Raw genomic sequence first — 18,468 nt, 5'->3', positions numbered from 1 at the left:
AGGGCGGTAAGTGCAATGAGCCTCCACATCCACACGGCTCCAGCCGCCATGATAACTGTGGAGGCGGGGCTCGGCGCTGACCTGGCTGCCTCTATGCGCATGTTCGGCTCGAGTTCCCCTCAGCTGAGGGGAGCAGCGGCCCGCTTGGGCCAATGGCGCAGGGCTGGGGTTGCGAGTTCCGTCTCCAAGGGTAGCGGTGAGATCGAAACCAGGTCCCGTAGTAAAGGCGGGGCTGAAGATGGAGGGTGCCAGGAGCCGATGCGCGATCGGTGGGGGCAGGTGAGTGGGGCCCAGCGAAGCGGTTTGCGGCGAGTCCCTCCTCAGGCTGACCCTGCGCCTCGGTTTCCCTACCACGGTTCCAGACTTTGATTGAAGCAGCGTCTTCGGGAGCGAAACGACTGTGGAGGCTTTTTTTGTGTGTTAACTCGTGCTTCTAATCATAATTAAGCATTTGGGATGTGAAAACGGTAGCGAGCTCTTAGGCCGCTGCGTGTGTGTGGGGGGGAAACACAACTGATGGGAACTTAACTGACGTAATGGGAAAAGCACGTTAAGTTTGGGAGAGAGATTTTTGGGAAGAGATTCTGCCCGTGGGTTTGAATAGCTGAAACCACAAATGACTGAGAATTCAGTGTGATGTACAGTGAAATGATATTTTGATGATTAATGTGATGAATGATTTTGGAAATGCAGGAAAAGAACTGTTTTGTACCCTCTGATGCTTGGATAGGTGATGGGAATGCCAGTAAAGAGAGAAACAAAGAATTGTGTAACGTTTCTTGGTTGCAATGATGAATGTAAGAATACTAAAATACACAAACCTGAATAAATGTACGTAGTTTCTAAGTAGATATTTAAGACCATTAAGTAGATTCTTAAGACCATTTGTAGAGTCTTAAGAAAGCTATATGTGAGAATCAGTTGGTAAGTATATATATTTTTTTCTTTCTGAAATGAAATTTTTTTGCTATTCAGCGATATGTAATAGATATTGAGACATAAATAATTTTATTTGATGGACAGGCAGGTGAGATTTTGGGTTAGGCCATTTCTAAGTAGGCTCTAATACTGTGGTGTTGTATTAACTTCTTCTCTGCCAATGTTATCTTTCATTTACGATGGCTGTAATTAAAGTAGCTTGAGTTCATATTGAAGTCTGGCATTCATCTAGATTTTCTTGAAGCACTAAGGTGCATCATTATGTTTATAGTGTTATTTCATTACTTTGATAAGTGCTACGCGTTTCCTTTTCATTTGGGAAAGTCTGACGTTAAAAGTGTTGGGTAGTGGTGTATGATGAGCAGCAGAGTTCAATTGGTTTGTGGTGTTGGGTCATACTCAGTTATTCCCACAGTTCCCTTCCACTCCTGGATATTGTATTGTTTTATGTCTTTATAGTATGAGAAAGCTCTCTGTTGGTAGACTTGGACTGGGATTGCTTCAGTCTCTCAGTGGGACGCAGTTGGACAGACTACACAGTTATATTGTTGACTGTGTTGTAATTGGGTCATGGTATGAATGCTCCTGTGAATGCATTTGCTGACATGCCTAGAAGTGTTTTCTTAGTCCACTGCAAGAACTTTTATCCATACTTCTGTTGTTTAAAACATAAAATCGATGGGATGTCATCCAAAAGCTTGTGTCTCATCGCTCATACTCCCCATTCCCATTAAATATTCTTATGTGAAATTCCAGGCAAAAATAGAACAAGAATCTGGATTTACTAACTGCATATCCTAGTTCAGGATGGAAATCACATTTTGCTGTTTCATTCTTATCAATAGCTTCCCATTCAAACTTCTAAAAAACAAAACAAAAAAAGCTGGACATAGACTGAAACTGAAACTCCACACTGAGCTCTAGAATGTTAATTCATATATATTTTTTTCATTTATTTCCTTCATTTTTAGTTAGACATACTATAAAAACAAGTGGAGTTCGGCATGAAGAGCGATAAACTTCATAGAAGTTTTGCTGTCTACCTGAGTTAGTGATTTTTGTGCCATTTAACTGGTTTAATTTCTGTTTATCTTGTGGTCTCCAGAACCCAAACAGGCACAATCACAGAGACAGCAAAGGTTTGAAGGAGCCTCTGGACATCATCTCGTCCAACCCTGCTGCTCCATAGGGTCAGCTGGAACAGGTTGCATAGGGGGATGTCTGCTCAGTTGTTGAGTATCTCTACAAAAGGTTATTCCACAGCCTTGATATGCAGTTTGTTCCAATGTTGACTGACCCACAATAAAAAAGCATTTTCTTGTGGTTTTTTTATGTTTTAAACTGTGCCCACTGTCTCTTTTTCTGACAGTAGGCACTAGTGGTTCCATCTTTATGCCTTGTCATGGGGTGTTTATATACCTTGTTCAGCCTGCAGCAGAGATGGTTCCATGAAGATCTTACCACTCTCAGCTCTCTGAACTCATATGAGAGATGCTCCAGTCGCTCAGTAATCTCTGTGACCCTTTGCTGGACTTGCATATTTTCCTGGGGGCCCAATAGTGGCCACAGCATTGGCTAATAATAATAATACACCATAATTTGTAGCAAAAGCCTTTGAGTAATGAAAGCTTTTTGCTTACAAAATGTTTTCAGAGAATTTTAGTTCAGTGACTGAATCACCGGTCCTGTTTGTGACAGAAAATGAAGTATGTTTCTTTCATAATGCCTTATTACTTGGTCTTCCCATGGGCTAGAAATAGTGCTTTACAGTTGGAGTCTTGACAACTATGTTGTAGTCTGTGGATGTTGTGTTTTTATATAATGCAAACTAATTTCTGGTAATAATTATTTGTCTCTTGCCTTTTCCAGCATCTTTGAGGATGAAGGCATGAAACTACGACAGCTGAAACTAGAGAATCAGGTCAGTGGTTGTGCATTAACTGGCGAAAATAAATGAAGGAAAACAAACATTAGCCATCTTATTTTAGAAAGGAAAGTTAAAGTGCTTGTTTTCCCTTTCTCTCCCTTCTTCTCCATTCCCATTTTTCCTCTTGATTACCTGTCCTCTTTTCATTTACTTCATAATTTGTTGCTCAGAACTACATAAGGTATACAGCAATCACGAATATAGGCCACACTGTTCAGTTTCTGTTGTGATATTCAAGGGTGCAGGTGGACTCACAGTGTCACAGAGGCTTGAGAAGTGTGGAAGTGATTAAAAATGAAGAATACAAGCAGAACTGATTGCTAATGTTTTTCGTTTAAGTTCTGCCTGACTCTTGTTAGATAGCTTGTATTTATTGTATTTATTGTGAAATCAATGAAGTGTACATCCTCTAAAATTTCAAGTGCTTATTTAAAAGTTAGAAATTATGAGATAATTATAATTATCTAGCTGTCCATTTCACATGGAATGGAGTTCACTGCATTGCGTTATAGATTAAATTCGTCAAGGTAGAACATGAAGCTGTGTTGAAATTAAAGTATAGTTTTTAGAAATTCTGTCTCTCATCTGACGATCTTTAAGTTAAGACATAACACTTTTCAGGGAACTGATGCATCAGTTAATAACCCTCTTTACCAAAACTTGTTTGTTATTTCTAGTCTGAGCTTATAGTGCTTTTAGTCCAGGCAGGTTCATTATTGTCTTGACCACCGTGTGTATATGGACACTTATTTAACACACTTCAGAGTTATAACTTTGTCTTTTACACAAGTAGCACCATGCTTTGTGAAACAATAAAGGTCAATAGCAGATCACAGTCAGACGTAATGGCCTCATTACTGTTTGTAGCAGATACCACGCTTAAGAAATTTCTCCTAAACATTTAGAGGAACTGAAGTAAAAATTGCAGAATGTCTTTGTGAAATACAACGGGATTGTGTTCAGCATCTTTGAGCACGTGGAGAATCTAGAGTAAGCCTTTGATGTATCAAGGGCATGTGTCTGTCATCCATCTTTATGATGGATTTCAAACCCTATAATTTTAGTTAAGTATTGTTTATAATCTGTGGGTCACATCTGTCTGCCCCAAAGCTTTTGCCTATTGTACTTCCTTGAGAAGAGTGTGGATGGCTTCTCAGGCAGTGCTTAGTTCCTTGGCAGTAGAACAGTATCTTTTGAGGTACCTGTAGCTCAACCTGTACCGCTGCTATCTCTCTGTGGATGGAGAAGGTAAAAACTGAAGGCTTGTTTCTAAATGCATTTAATACAATATTAGTCTTGACACTGAAGTTTCATTAATGCCATAATCATTTGCATTTGTCCCTGCCATCTTACTGTGAACTAAAGAGGAGCTGAAAGAAAAGGAGCCTCAGAAATCCATGCCTTGTGGTCTACTAAGGTAGACTACATCAAGTAATAAATAGTGCATTGCACCTTCAAGAAGAGTGATTGAAGCCTTGTTGTGTACCATCTTCTTGTTCATTACAGCGGTAGGAAGAATGATGTGGAATACCAACAGCAAAAATTACAAAACCTGTTATTTAATGAGTTTTTAATGAGTTAAACGTTCTTGTGTCATGTGATGCATATATATTAAAGACTTCTTCTGGATGATCTGACTACTAGAGAAAAAATATTACCGAGTATTTTATAAGAATTTTAATTTACCTTACCTTCCTCTAGACTGATCTAATAATCTCTATACAGTTCTTTGTATTTTTTTGCTGTTCAGGACAATCCTTGCAAATAATTCTGCAGTAAGTAATAATAGCTGAATAATCTGCATCTGTGACAGGTGGTCTGCACATCTTACATCATGCATCATCTATATTTTAAGATTTAAGCATGGCTGTCTTTAAAATGATGCAGTGCCTGTATTTGCTATAAGTTTAGATCTCTCTACTTAGATATAATAGGAGTAATGAACATCATGTGTATGTATGATGGGAAAATGTTTTGTTTTTAACACTAACACTTGAATTTCATTTCTGAATTAAATACATTTTTTTGTAAGATAGATCAGTTTCACACTTGATTCTAAGTGACTACTGAATTTGGCTGTTTATATAAAGGTTTACTGCAGTTTTGTCTGGAGAAAAGGAATTAAAATTATTTGTTGATGGGATCAGGATAGATCTTCCATCAGAGGAGAACCAAAAGCAGTGTCTCACTCCAGACACTGTAATATCTGTGTCTAGGATTTCTGTGAGAGATAACAGGAGCACTTTATTTAGGTTGATTGGAAATCATCATCAGTGGCTGAGGTGCTGGCTCTCTGGCAAGTGTTGTGGTTACCTTTTGTTAATTCATGCTTTTCCTTTTATTTCACAGAGAGCCCTTCTAGAGAAAAAGCAGAAGAAGAAACGTCTTGATCCCTTGATGGTACAGCCAAATCCTGAGGCAAAGCTGCACAGGTTGAAGCCCAAAGGGTGTGAGGAACAGACTCCTTTAGTAGAAACTCCTGCCACATTCCACAGTGATGTTGTGTTACACGGTAAGTACCTGATTTTAACAGTGTTCTCCCAGCATGCCACTGCATGCATTTTATGTCTTAGATGGTCACCTGTGTTGCTGTGACAGTTGTCAAGCCATAAACAAGACTGATCACAAACCTTATGTACAGCTATAGAACTACAGTATAATATGACAGAAATATTGTTTTTCCTGTGGCCTTCTGGAAGACAACAGAAGCATGACAAGCAAATTATAGGGGTCCAGAAAATGCACAAACATGACACGATACCAGGGAGCCAAAGCCTCCCTTCAGTGGTATGAGGGCATTACAGTAAAACGGCAGACATTTTATTGAGAATGAAAAGAAATGCATTAATGAGAGCTTTAAAGACTTGTATGCCATAGGATGGAAAAAAAGAGTAACAATTAAATCCCTACATTGTAGCAGAAATATCAGGAAGTAGCTTGTGAGAGCTAAAATCCTATCAGCCTATCAAGAAAGTGATAGCAAATAGGCTTTGAGGTGCATACTAGTATGGAATGGTGTATTGCCACTGTTAGGATTCTTTCACTGGCTTAGGATGGTGATGGAAGTGTTGATGTGGATAATAACATTTATGTATTTAAAATTAAATGAGGGAAATCTGATAAAAGAAAATTTGAGGAGAGTAAAAAATATAGTTAGGAAACTTCAGTATTACCAAAACTGCAGGAAAGAGGAATCTAACTACTTTGCTAGCTTCCACAGTTCTAAAGCTTCTTTAATACATATAAATTATGTCAGAAATACAACTAGAAAAAGAAGTGCAGTTTCAAGATGAAAAACAGTGAAAAAACAACAACAAAAAATCAAAGCAGAAACTATACTGTGTACTACACAAACACATTTCTGATATGTATGTTGCCTGAAAGTAATGCCTCCTATTTATTTCCATGGAAGCTACAACAGATAGAAGAAGCACCATTAGCACCATTAGTGCTATTTGATAGAGCACATTCTGAGCTACAAAGCATTATTTTTCAGCATACTCGTTCCCATTAGCTCTGCATTTTTACCTACAATGAGCAAAAGCCTGAATTCTATGCTTATAAAAATAAAGAATAAAATAAACATTTGCACCAGGGAGGTAATCTACTGTTGCTGTGTCACCACTGCTGAAATTCACCACCTATTGCCTCGCTGTGCTAACGTCCACTGTTCATCAACATTTCCTGACTGTTTATGGAGACTGAATGTTAACTGGTATATTTTTTTCCACACGGAGAAATTCAGTTCCACACCTCTGCTTTTCACATGCAGTTCCTTGATAGATGCCATTTTGTCAGGCTGTCACATGGCAACATGTGCCACAACAATGGAATGTTAGTGGGAAGGTTCATTCTCTACTGCCATAACACCAGCACTTACCTTTGATGCCATTTATCAACATACTAAAATAGGTTGTTCCACTCTCAGAGCATCCTACATTTTATTCCAGACCTTGACATAGATCTTTACCAATTGCAAAGTGCAGCACATGCTGTGCTACATGTTTAAACCTGGAAATGTCATTTCTTCTGGAACTGTGGAAGGCATCAAATTTACTATGTGTTTGTCCTATACCTTTGAATACTCTTAACAAATTGATTTGTGATGTTTACTGTAGGACACTCATTTAATATCATTCCTTGTAAAGGAAAAGTTTGAAGGTTAGAGCCAGGCTCCACCCCTTCCAATTGCACAAGTGAATTGCCTTCACCTGTGCTCCTGTGTCTGACTCAGTGCTCACCTCAGGTGATCAATCAGAAGTTTAGACCATGATTCAACAGTTCCCATACAGAGTGCTTAAGTAATAATGGATGAAAAGAGCAACCATTTTGGAATATATCTGTAAAAATGAAATGTTTATGTTATGTTTCATTTTGGCTTGCAGGCATTGATGGACCAGATTCTTCCTTGAAATCAGAAGTGCAAGATTTAGGAACCAAACTCCAAACTTTCTCTGTTGGATCTTCCATAACAGCAGGAAATGCAGATGAGAAAAACAATGAACACGCTCTAACAGAAACATCAGGCAATGCAGATCTGCAAGAAATCTTACAGAAAAGAGGTAAGTGTTGATAGTAGGCAGACACGCTTTTCAGAACTCCTCTGTTTATAATTTTTTTTTTTCTTTTTCTTTTCCTATAGCATTAAAAATAATTAGAAAATTAAGATATAACAAAGCGAGTTACCAGTACAAAAAAGACAGGGATCTCTTTGAAAGAGTCCAGCGGAGGGCCACAAAGATGCTGAAGGGCCTGGAGAATTTCCCCTGTGAAGAAAGGCTGAGTGAACTGGGTCTGTTTAGCCTTGAGGAAAGAAGACTGAGAGGGGACCTGATCCAGATCTATAAATATCTGAGGTGTGGGGGAGCAAAGTGTCAAGGCCAGACTTTTCAGCAGTGTGTGGAGACAGGACAAGGGGAAACAGCCAGAAAGCAGAGCATAGGAAGTTCTGCACGAATGTGCGCAAGAACTTCTTTATGGTGAGGGTGACGGAGCACTGGAACAGGCTGCCCAGGGGGTTGTGGAGTCTCCTTCTCTGGAGATACTCAAGACACACCTGGTCACCTACCTGTGCAACCTGGTTTAGGGAACCTGCTTTGGAAGGGGGTTGGACTCGGTGATCTCTGGAGGTCCCTTCCAACCCCTACAATTCTGTGATTCTGTGAAGAATGTAAACTGTACAGAGTCCAACCTACAAGGTAGGTCTTACCTACCAATATAGAGTTGGGTTGCCTTTTTTGCTCTTTAACTACAGAGAGGTTGTTAGTTTTTTTGCATATAAAAATAAGCAAAATTTAATTCAATGATAGCACATTCATGATGTAATACATTGCTTGCTGAACTACGTATTAATAAAAGTTTTATCAGCCAAAAACTGACAGCTGTAAGATGTTTCTACTGCTATCAGTATTATATGTATAAATATAATCAGAATTACAAAGCTTAGAAAGTGATATAGCACGAGAAGAAAATCAGCAATTTGAAATAAGTATTAATAATAGCTACACAAATGTTATATGTAAATTAGCAATGCCATAAACTCATGACACTTTCTTTTAGATTAAATTAAATTAATTCTGTGTTCTGACAGGAATTTCAGGCAGTTTGAATTTTGATGAGGAGGACATGGAAGAAGAGGAGGAAGAAGAAAGTAAGAGACCAGCATCTCAGTCACCACATCCTGAATCTGAGAGGCCTAGTTCTGCAACCACTGAGAAATCCTTTGCAGTAGGTGTTTTATAATGAGTTTCTGATGAGAACTGGGCATATTATTGATTTTTACTGCTTTCCCCTTTAGCACTGTGTTAAAATACTGTATTTCCAGTTGTTGTTAATCTTTGAAGTCAGAGGAAGGAGAATAGTGTCAGATTATCTGACAGAAGAGCATCTAATTAAATAGGAAGACCTGGTAATCATCAAAGGAACAGTGATGGGTGGAAAAACTGAACTCAAGTAACCAGTGAACAGGGGAGTACTCTGAATCAGTGCCCCTGTGATGCTCAAAGAAGAAAGATTAGACCATCGTCTCTGCTTCAAAATCTGCCAGGATGATTCAGAGAAACTCTGAAATGCCATACAAACTGAGAGGGTTTGCTTCCTCTATTATAAGTTTTATTGTAGGGATGCAAGGGGGAGCAGAATGTTGGAGTGGATGCTGGGACTGTACAAAGCTTACTATGAGGTGCTTAGAGAAAGGGACACAAGGGAAGAGGATCAAGTTGAGTCAGGGGACAACTAGCGTAAGAAAACAAGGAGTAAATAGAATGGATAAAAGGCCTCAGGGATCCTTGATCCTGGAAGTCCATGATAATATTCATGTGACCCAATTGCGTGTATTTATGTATACTGTGTAGGTTGTGTTTATACTGTGCTACACTAGCCAGTGAGTAGTACAAGAAATCTGTTTGCTTTTATTTACTAATAAAAAGCTGAGGTGTGGTTGATGGCTGCTGGAGATGACTTGGAAGCTCCCCATGAGGGAATTTCAAGTGTCCAAGATGAAGGAATACTCCAGGTTCTGCAGTCTACAAGGTTTTACAGAATCACAGAACATTTTGAGCTGTAAGGGACCCATAGGGATCACAGATTCCATTCTGTGGCTCCCCACAGAACCACCCAAAGTTCATACCCTGTGTCTGATTGTCCAAGGTATTATTGGATAGAACTGAACTGTAGCAGCTTGGCACCTTGACCACTACCTGGGAAGCCTGTACCATGACCAAGCACCCTCTCAGAGAAGAATGTTTTCTGAACACCCAACTTGATCCTTCTGTGATGCAGTTCTGTACCACTCCCTCAGATCCTACAGATGGAAGTTTGGGAGGTGCTGACCCATGTTTTCCTCTTCTCTTAAGAAAAGGACTGAGAAGCCCCCAACTCAGAGCAGTGGGCACTGGGCTCCCTCCCTCCTATCTGAGGGCCCAGGACTCTGGGTCAAGTGAACCTTCCTTACTGCACTGCCCAGCAGCATGATGGGGCCTGTCCCAGCCCCATGTCACAGCTGCACTCTTAGCACTGGCTTTACTTTCTCTCCTTCCCTGGGAGAGCTAGAGTAAAAAAGTTTCTATCCACTTTCTTCAGAGAAACACAGATGTTTTTTCATTCAACTTCCATTTCCAAATATGTTCTTGGGGCATCTGTTCCAACAGATCTTCCTTTTCGTGGGGAATACCCACGACCCTGCTGGTCTGATGTTGGTTTTCTAATATGATGGTTCTTCCTATAGGAAATAGGTGCTTCCTGTAGTCCATCCCCTCAGGCGGTTGCACATCTGGGAGAAGTAGAGAACTTGGAGGAATTTGCATTGCTCCCTGCGCCCCGTGGTATTACAATCAAGTGTCGAATCACTAGAGACAAGAAGGGAATGGACCGGGGCCTCTTCCCTACTTATTACATGCATCTGGAAAAGGATAACAACAGAAAGGTATTGGAAGCAGTGTACAGTGTCTTGGCTGTTGTATTCTTAGACGTAATATTTTAGTGTAATGAAGAACACTGCATAAATCAGCAAGGAACCAGAAGCTGAGGAGTGACAGCATGCAGATGAGGGCAACTTATATCTGGCCAAGGCACTAAGGAAGGGGTTTGTAAGTTTTGAAGCCAGAATACAAAGAAAGATGAAACTTAAAAGTTTAAAAATGTCAGGGTTAAAGAAAAGCAGGGAGACTGAGCTGTTCCAGATGAAAAGTGGGGAAAACTGGAAAAAAAAATTGCCTTTAATCTAGACTGCTGAGTAATGTAGACAGAAGAGCAGGATTTCAGGTTGTGTACTTGTGGGAGAGGTCAAAATTAGCGAGACAGTAATAACAATTGAGAACAAAAATGGGAATGGATGTGGGAAATTGGGAGGTAACAGCCTGGATAGCAGTGCCTCTGCATTCTTTCAAAACTCCAGTCTTGATAAAAGTTTTGTATTTCCAGATGTTTCTTCTTGCAGGTAGAAAACGAAAAAAGAGTAAAACGTCCAATTATGTCATATCAGTTGACCCAACTGATTTATCCCGGGAAGGGGAAAGTTTCATTGGAAAACTCAGGTGAGAGCACTAGATAAAAACTACAGAAGAATGTACATCTTCTGAGGTGGGACAGATGTAATTTACATATTTATTTAGTTGGAGTTATGGATAGTAATTTGCTCTCTATTCAGAGAGAACTAATTTGTCACTTCGAGCTTACTGAATTCAACTAGGTTGTCAGTCTTTACTCGGTTACCATTCATAGTGATGATTTGGAGGAGTTCTGGCTCAGTGCTTTTCAGGACAGGTAACGTACCCAATTTTACAAGGGGCACTTTACTGAAACTCCTTACTGAGATCACTAGAGAAAGACTCAGGTGACTGGAGATGCCTGACTTTTCTGTCACGTGCACATGCTTTTGGAAGATGATAATAATTTCTACTGATACCTGTCTCTTTTTCTATGTCTTTCTATAACTGAAATTAGGTCAAACCTCATGGGAACTAAATTTACAGTCTATGACCATGGAGTTAGCCCAGTCAAAGCACAAGGTCAAGTGGATAAGGCTCATACTCGACAAGAACTTGCAGCTATTTATTATGTAAGTAGAGCCTCTTCCCTTTTGCCCCCTTCTAGTTTGCAGGCTGATTACTAAGGAGGCAGGGCTCACAAAGTGATGCTGCCTGCAGCTTCCCCCACTAAACTTCAGAACTGATTTCCACCAGATAAGGTAAAGGGCACAAATACAGTTTCATATGAGTTTTATTTTTTATTTATTTTAATGAATGTAAGAGGGAGGGAGACCCAAATTAATGTTCTAATGAGCTTGTTACTTGACCAAAAATTGATACTCCAGTCCTGAGGTTTAAGGAAAATCTGAGATACTTCACAAAATCCAAGTCAGTCAAGTCGAAGTTTTTGTCTTTTATCATGGGTACAGTAGAACAAATTTAAAGGTTATTAGCCTGAAGCGTGATTTTAATTTTTTGGGGCTATTTTCCCATAAGTGGCACTTAGGGGTAAAATATGTCTTGATAATTCCAGTATTAACCTGTTCACAGAAATGTCAGCAGATCCAGCTAGCGCAGTTATAGCCAGCAAATCTCTGAAAATAACATAAATGTGGATTCAAGCTCAGCTTTGCTGTCTTTCCTTCTTCATGATTGAGTATATCCATTCCTGAAGATAGCGTCTTTCCTTGTATTTCAGGAAACCAATGTGTTAGGATTCAAGGGTCCCAGAAAAATGTCTGTAATCATTCCAGGAATGAATATGAATCATAAGAGAATTCCAGTCCAGCCACGAAATGTGAGTTATGGAGTTTGGTCATAATTCAGACTGGAGGAAGAGGTGTGAAAACTTTCTGGTGGAGGTGTGGGTGTTATTGACAATCATGCTTACTAGAGAATGGTTGGTGTTGGCCATGGCTGTTACTGAGTCTATGGGGCAGCAACAGTGTTGCTCAAAAGTGGTGATTAATGTATTCTTGCCTTTTACCTCACTTCTAAGTTTCTGAATCCTGTTTGTATTCATACTCATCTTTCAGGCAACCTAACTATGATTTATGGTATAGCTATTGCAAATGGCTACTCTGACTTGTTGCTATTGCATGTACAACCCCTTTTCATGAAAGGCACTTATTGTATTTTTCTCTCTCTTTTATACCTACTGCTTTGTTAGCAGGCAAACATAGTGACTGTGGCCAAGGCTGAAACATAAAGCTGTTAGAATCGTATAATCATAGAATCGTTTGAGTTCCAAGGGACACTTAAAGATCATCCAGAGTCCATCTCTCCAGTAATGAACAGGGACATCTACAGCTCAAACAGGTCGCTCAGAGCCTGGCCCAGCCTGACCTTGAATGTCTCCATGGCTGGGACGTCTATTTCCTTTGGGCTACCTGTTCCAGTGCTTCACTACCCTCACTGTGGAAGATGTTTTCCTTATATCCAGTCTAAATCTCTTTTAGTTTGAGACATTTTCCCCTTATTCTGTCATAACAGACCCTGCTAAACAGTCCCATTCTTTCTTATGGCTTCCTTCTAGATACTGAAAAGGTGCTATCAGGTCTCCCCAGAGCCTTCTCTAGACTGAATAGCCCAAGTGCTTTCAGCCTGTCTTCATAGGGGAGGTGTTATTCCTCTGAACACACTCCAACAGGCCCATGTCTCTCCTGTACTAAAGACTCCACATCTGGATGTAGTATTCCTGATGAGGTCCCACCAGCTCAGAGAAAAGCAGCAGGATCACTTCCCTTCCTCTGCTGACCATCCTCCTTTGGGTGCAGCACAAGATGCATTTGGCTTTCTTAGCTGTGGAGGTACATTGCTGGCTCATGTCTAGCATGCCATCCACCAGTATACCCAAGTCTTTTTTGCTCCACAGTTTTGTCCCCCAGCTTGTATTGACTGTAGGAATTGCAGGTGCAACGTTTTGCACTTGGACGTATTGAATTTTATGAAGTTCATCTGGGCCCACTTCTAGAACTTGTCCAGGTTCTTTTTGCACCTTAATCTGAACAAGTTTTACTGTAAGGAAAATAAAGAATTTTTTAGAATAATCTGTTTTTTGTCTGTGTACAATATTAAAACCCTCCAGTGTAGTTTTGTTTACCAGAATATATGGTGATATTTCATGGGGTAGAAAGGAGTGCTTGGAAAGAATTTTCTTGTTACTTTTAGCATACTTTCAGTAGGACTGAGTTTAAGTGCTGTCATTTCACTTAATAGGGAACAACACTGAAGTCACAGAATGCACATATGAGAGAGGCGGTGCTCAATAGCAGAGTCATTCTGAATCTGATAAAATGTTTCTTTCTTCGGAATAGGAAAATGAGAGTCTTCTGTCAAAATGGCAAACCAAAGATTTAGAGAACCTCATTGAGTTGCACAACAAGGCTCCAGTCTGGAATGATGATACTCAGTCCTATGTTTTGAATTTCCATGGGAGAGTCACTCAGGCCTCAGTGAAGAACTTCCAGATTGTCCACGACAATGACCGTAAGAGTTTGGTGGAGAGTGGAGGAGAGTGTTGTTTAAACAGGGAAAACAGCATATTTCATGAGGTTTGGGAGGAATAGAGCACTATTCCCAGAGAAGGGGACTGGGTGAAGGGAGTTAGCTCAGTATTACTGGGACTTCTGGCAAGAAAACTTTACAAGGCCTGACTTTTTCTGGGGTGAGTGCAGAGAGGCTGCTCTCAATAGCTACATGAAAAGGAGATAGAGGAACTGCAAGTATCTTGCAGGGGAAAGAAGGAGTTAACATGATACCTTCAATGCAATGAAATAGTGGCTTGAGCCTTAGTTCTTAGAAAGAAGGTAATCTCTAGGAATACCACAGTCACTAGAGACAACAGATTTTAAGGTCAGTTTAGTGAGAAATGATGGATACAGTAACCGTGTACATTTGGGAGTGACCGACACTTTTAAACTTCTGTTTGTTTCTTTTTTTTGCTTACCCCTGAAATTGTTGGTCTCTGATTTTTTTTTTTTTTTTTTTTTTTTTTTCTCCCCAGCTGACTACATTGTGATGCAGTTCGGTCGTGTAGCAGAAGATGTTTTCACTCTGGACTATAACTATCCTCTCTGTGCTCTTCAGGCCTTTGCTATTGGACTGTCCAGCTTTGATAGTAAATTGGCCTGTGAATGAGAAACAGCCAACTTGACACATGGAACTCACTCCCATCTCTGTACCTTGTTAGAATTCCAGGTGAAGTAATGAAAAGCATATTGCGGGTGGAAAGATACTGGAAGACAATTTTTTGTAGGCTTATTGGAAAGTAAATAGCAGTCCTGAGGGTGTTTCGGTATTTAACAGTGGACTGTCTTAGGAGTCTGTCTCTGTACGCTTTGTGGAAGAACAAGGAACATGAGCGATGTTTTTGTTGTCAGAATTATTTTTGCTTTTAGAACCTTTGCATCAGCTGCTGCTTGAGCAGGCTTAGAAATTTGTTTCACTACTGAAACCCTTTGCAGCTAGGATTAGAAGAATAATGGTTTAGTGTTCATGTACCCTAAATCTTCAGCAATGGCCCGGGAGATGATGCTGCTGATATGACTTTGAGTTTCTGGTCAGATTAAGCAAGAAAAAAGGAGGGTAGTGTATGTTCTGTCTTGCCCTGTGCAGTATTCTGCAGCCTGTTAACAGCAGTGAAAGAGAAAAGGGTTCAGATTAAGCCTATGCGCAACTCTAGTTAGTAGTCAGCGAACACAGGACTGGACTTGAGATTCTGGCTCTAGTGAAACATCTCTTTGTGGAATGAATCTCTGTTAAAGCTGATAGTCAGTTTTCCTTTCATTATCCTAATTGCTTTGTGTCCCTTAATATACTTCTTAACAAATGAAGCATCACTCCCTTTTAATTTGGCAAAATTATATCCGTTGGTGTTATTTTTAACTACGTGAAATACAAGCTTGAATAGATGAAAGAACACAACTTTGGCCAAAAGTGCTATTGAACTGCTCCTGAAAAGCAGTGTTGGGATCTACATCAGAAATACTTTTTAATTTGTACTTTATTTGTAAAAATTTTCTATGTTTTTAGGAATGAGCAAGATGTAATTGGTTTCTTTTTTTTGTTTTGTTTGTTTGTTTAATGTGAGATTATCTCAAGTTATGACGCTTTGTAGTAGGTTTCATTAAAATGATTTTAATCTGCATGTAAAGATACCTCAAGAGGAGATTACTGTTGTTTTCAAAGGCATCAGAAAGTTAAAAGAAAAAGAAAACTATCACGAGGCTCTACAGTGTTTCTTTCCCGTGTTCCCATTTAAATGCTGGATTGCACAATTTGGAATCTGTAGGTTACACCGTGGGACATTTCTTGATTCATACGGCTTTGATTTATCAGTGAGTTGCTACATGCTGATACACAAGCCTCATAGTGCTCACATCTGCTGTGTACTAAAGCACAACAGCTAATAACTTGCCACTTCCATGGCTACTATGCATATCATAGTATACATCATATACAATGAGCCTGGAAAACTGCATCTTCTATTAAGACAAGAAACAGCATTCTTCAGTTTTGCATGTTGCTACTATCAGCGGGTGGGCTCTGTTTCAGACTCCTAAGAAGCAGACACTGCTTTTGGTCTCCAGTGTCTTTGCAGTGGTAGGTATAACCTGTTCTTTCAAAATGGAAGCAGGAAATGACCTCATAGGGTTTAATTTCCCTGGAAAAAAAAAAGAAAAAAAGAAGAAAAAAAAAAAAACAGTCATCACTTGTAAACTTTGTATTTAATCGTAAATTATAAACTCGGGCTGGAGGACCAACTCTGCAAAATGTTGGAGGCCCAATCTCATATACCCATTCTGTAGGAGGGCCATTGTACTCAAAGAGATCTCATCAGCATATCAGTCAGCAAAGAGAACTGATATCATGAATATCCTTTGTGCCTTCATGTACTTCCTGCTTATCAGGCCAGGGACAAGATCAGGCAGTGTTCTCAAGTTACGTTCCGCTGAATTCTTTAGCTCCTGGTTCTGCCTTCCTTTTACTCATCCAGAAATACTAAAAAGTTGGTTTAGTAATCTGATTATTTTTATTTTTTTTCTGATTAGGACAGTGTGAAAGAAATTGCACTGCATTAGTTTGGTGTGACTTGAAGGTCTTGAAGGTTGAATGCTGATTTCCAATTCAAGATGATTTTGCTCTGTTCTAAAAAATTCGTGGTGGCATTGCTTGACAGTAATGCCAGTTAGCAGTGGATCTTCAAGTCATTTGTTGATGTCAGATCATCTTCACTGGGCCAAAGTCTCGGAGCCTTGATCAAGTTATGTGGACAGATTAACTGCATCAGTGCTCTTTTATTAGGTACTGTTTTACATCAATTGTATTTATAATTTTTATATCTCAATGCAAATAAATAATTTATATATTGGAAAACTCAATGATTCTAAGTGAGGTTATTTGTTTTCTGTTTGGTGTGATTTTGTTGTCGCTTGTGGTTGTTATTTGTTACTCTGGTTCTAGTTATTTCCTCTGTTTCTTCCTGTCTTCTTGTATCTTATCTCTCTCCTTTCATACAACTTTTCCTTTGTTATTCTCAATTCTGTTCTTCTCTGTTGTTTTCTTCATACACTTAGAAGCCTAGGGATAAATATAAGCTCATTTTCTAATGCCCTTTATACCTTTTTTCCTTTTCCAACAGCAGCGCGCCTGGTGTAATTCATGGCTCCCATTTGATTATTTATTTGAGCTGCTTACGCTTCTTAGTTTCATGTTTTTAATTCTTAATTCAGTCTCAAGGTAGTGCTTTTGAGGTGGTTTGTTATACATTTTCCTACCCTCGATCTGCACCTGTTCTGCTACTGAAGTATAATAAAGTATCTTTCTGAATCAAGAGCTAAAATAGCACACGGTTAAGGGGAAAGTCAAATTGAAATGGTGATTCTTTTTGTTACTATCAGCATACTGTCTGCTTTATACTTACTGTGCTGCTCTACTTCCTGATATCTGTAAATCTCTTAGTTATCATTGAGATACATTTCCTATTCCTGTTAAAGAAGGCAATAAAAACCTTTCCCCTGGTTTACAAATTGAGAGCTGATTTCTCTAACAACTGTTAATCTTGTTTCTCTTGAACTTCACAGTCTACAGAATTCTGGTCAGAATATTTTTCTGTTGAGCTGTTCTTTACTGTAGACCAATTATTTGGTCCCCAAAGTGGAAGAAAATTTAAAAGCAAACTGACTTCACCAAAATGATTAAGGTGAAAGTTACTATAACTGTAACCTACTCTGTAAATATTTAAACTAGTAAATACATACACATGTGAATGTATTCTAGAGGATGGGAATTGGTGATCATTTCCTAATGAACAAAACCAGGACGATATCCACTCTAATTCCATACCACTTAAATCACACTCTCAGGTCCCATGTTGGCCAGCATCCCCTGGTTAATCACCACCACCTTTGCTCAGTTCCATCAAAATTCATTCTTCGTTAATCTGTGTAGCTTATTGAAGTAATACTGATATAGCAACCACAGTAGTGATGACATACAGTATTATATAGCAATGGACAAATGAAGGCATCTCCTAAACTGATGCCTTCTATTTTATTATGCTGGCCCATGATGTCTGAGGCAGATGTTGGTGGTGTGGCAGTACAGGCTGAACCTTCCCACTAATACTCCATTGCATGTTGTTGCTGTGCGGCAGATGGCAGCTTAGGGGCAGAATGGCGTCAGATGTGTGAGTGCGTATGAAGCAAAGATGTGGAATTGAATTCCTCCGTGCAGAAGAAATGGCATCAGTTGACATTGGTCGCTTCCTGAGTGTTTATAAATAACAAGCAGTGCATGGTAGCGCAGTGAAGCGGTGGATGGTGCGTTTCAGTGGTGACAGCAGCAGCGGGTCACCTCAGCAGGTGCTGATTTCTCACAAGTGCAGCACTCTCGTTTGTGGCTGGCAAAGCTGCACAGCCAATGGTAGTGGCTGCACTGCAAATACTGTTTGGTAGTTCTGTCACATCCTGGGCTCTTTGTGTCTGTTGTATTTTCCATGGAAATAAATAGGAGGCGTTACTCTTTAACTCTCAGTGCACTGCATGATGTTATGATGTGGAATGTCGATAACAAAACATCATAGAACCATGACATAGGAGCTATGATATACCCAGTCAGTGCCGTGCTCTTTGG

At 39.6% G+C, this 18,468-nt stretch overlaps 1 protein-coding gene across 3 annotated transcripts; it reads left to right on the top strand.

The window, feature by feature from the left end:
• Positions 1–95: 95 nt before the first annotated feature.
• On the top strand, positions 96–16,715 carry TULP3 (TUB like protein 3). Of its 3 annotated transcripts, none has more exons than XR_014944981.1 (11): positions 96–279; positions 2,809–2,860; positions 5,216–5,378; positions 7,252–7,428; positions 8,457–8,593; positions 10,092–10,289; positions 10,803–10,899; positions 11,309–11,423; positions 12,032–12,130; positions 13,650–13,821; positions 14,339–16,715. XR_014944981.1 is itself a non-coding variant. In XM_015871736.3 (11 exons), the coding sequence occupies exons 1-11, from the start codon at positions 239–241 to the stop codon at positions 14,470–14,472; spliced, it is 1,401 nt and encodes a 466-aa protein (XP_015727222.2). In that variant the 5' UTR covers positions 96–238; the 3' UTR covers positions 14,473–16,715. The 3 variants fall into 3 exon arrangements, 2 of the variants coding, with proteins under 2 accessions (XP_015727222.2, XP_085400327.1); XM_015871736.3 differs by having other exon boundaries at positions 10,787–10,899; XM_085544201.1 differs by lacking the exons at positions 13,650–13,821; positions 14,339–16,715 and having other exon boundaries at positions 12,032–12,131.
• The last annotated feature ends 1,753 nt before the right edge of the window (positions 16,716–18,468 follow it).

Source organism: Coturnix japonica, chromosome 1 (genome assembly GCF_054131305.1).
Source record: "Coturnix japonica strain WE chromosome 1, WE-NBRP24, whole genome shotgun sequence".
Lineage (NCBI taxonomy): Eukaryota > Metazoa > Chordata > Aves > Galliformes > Phasianidae > Coturnix > Coturnix japonica.
Note: the sequence above shows the minus strand (reverse complement) of the source record. Positions and strands in the feature narration are given on the sequence as shown.

Coding starts and splice junctions, on each gene's coding strand:
- TULP3 (XM_015871736.3), top strand. CDS start 239: ATGGAGGGTGCCAGGAGCCGATGCGCGATCGGTGGGGGCAG. Junction 280..2,808: donor TGCGCGATCGGTGGGGGCAG/GTGAGTGGGGCC, acceptor TGCCTTTTCCAG/CATCTTTGAGGATGAAGGCA. Junction 10,290..10,786: donor AAAAGGATAACAACAGAAAG/GTATTGGAAGCA, acceptor TTGTATTTCCAG/ATGTTTCTTCTTGCAGGTAG.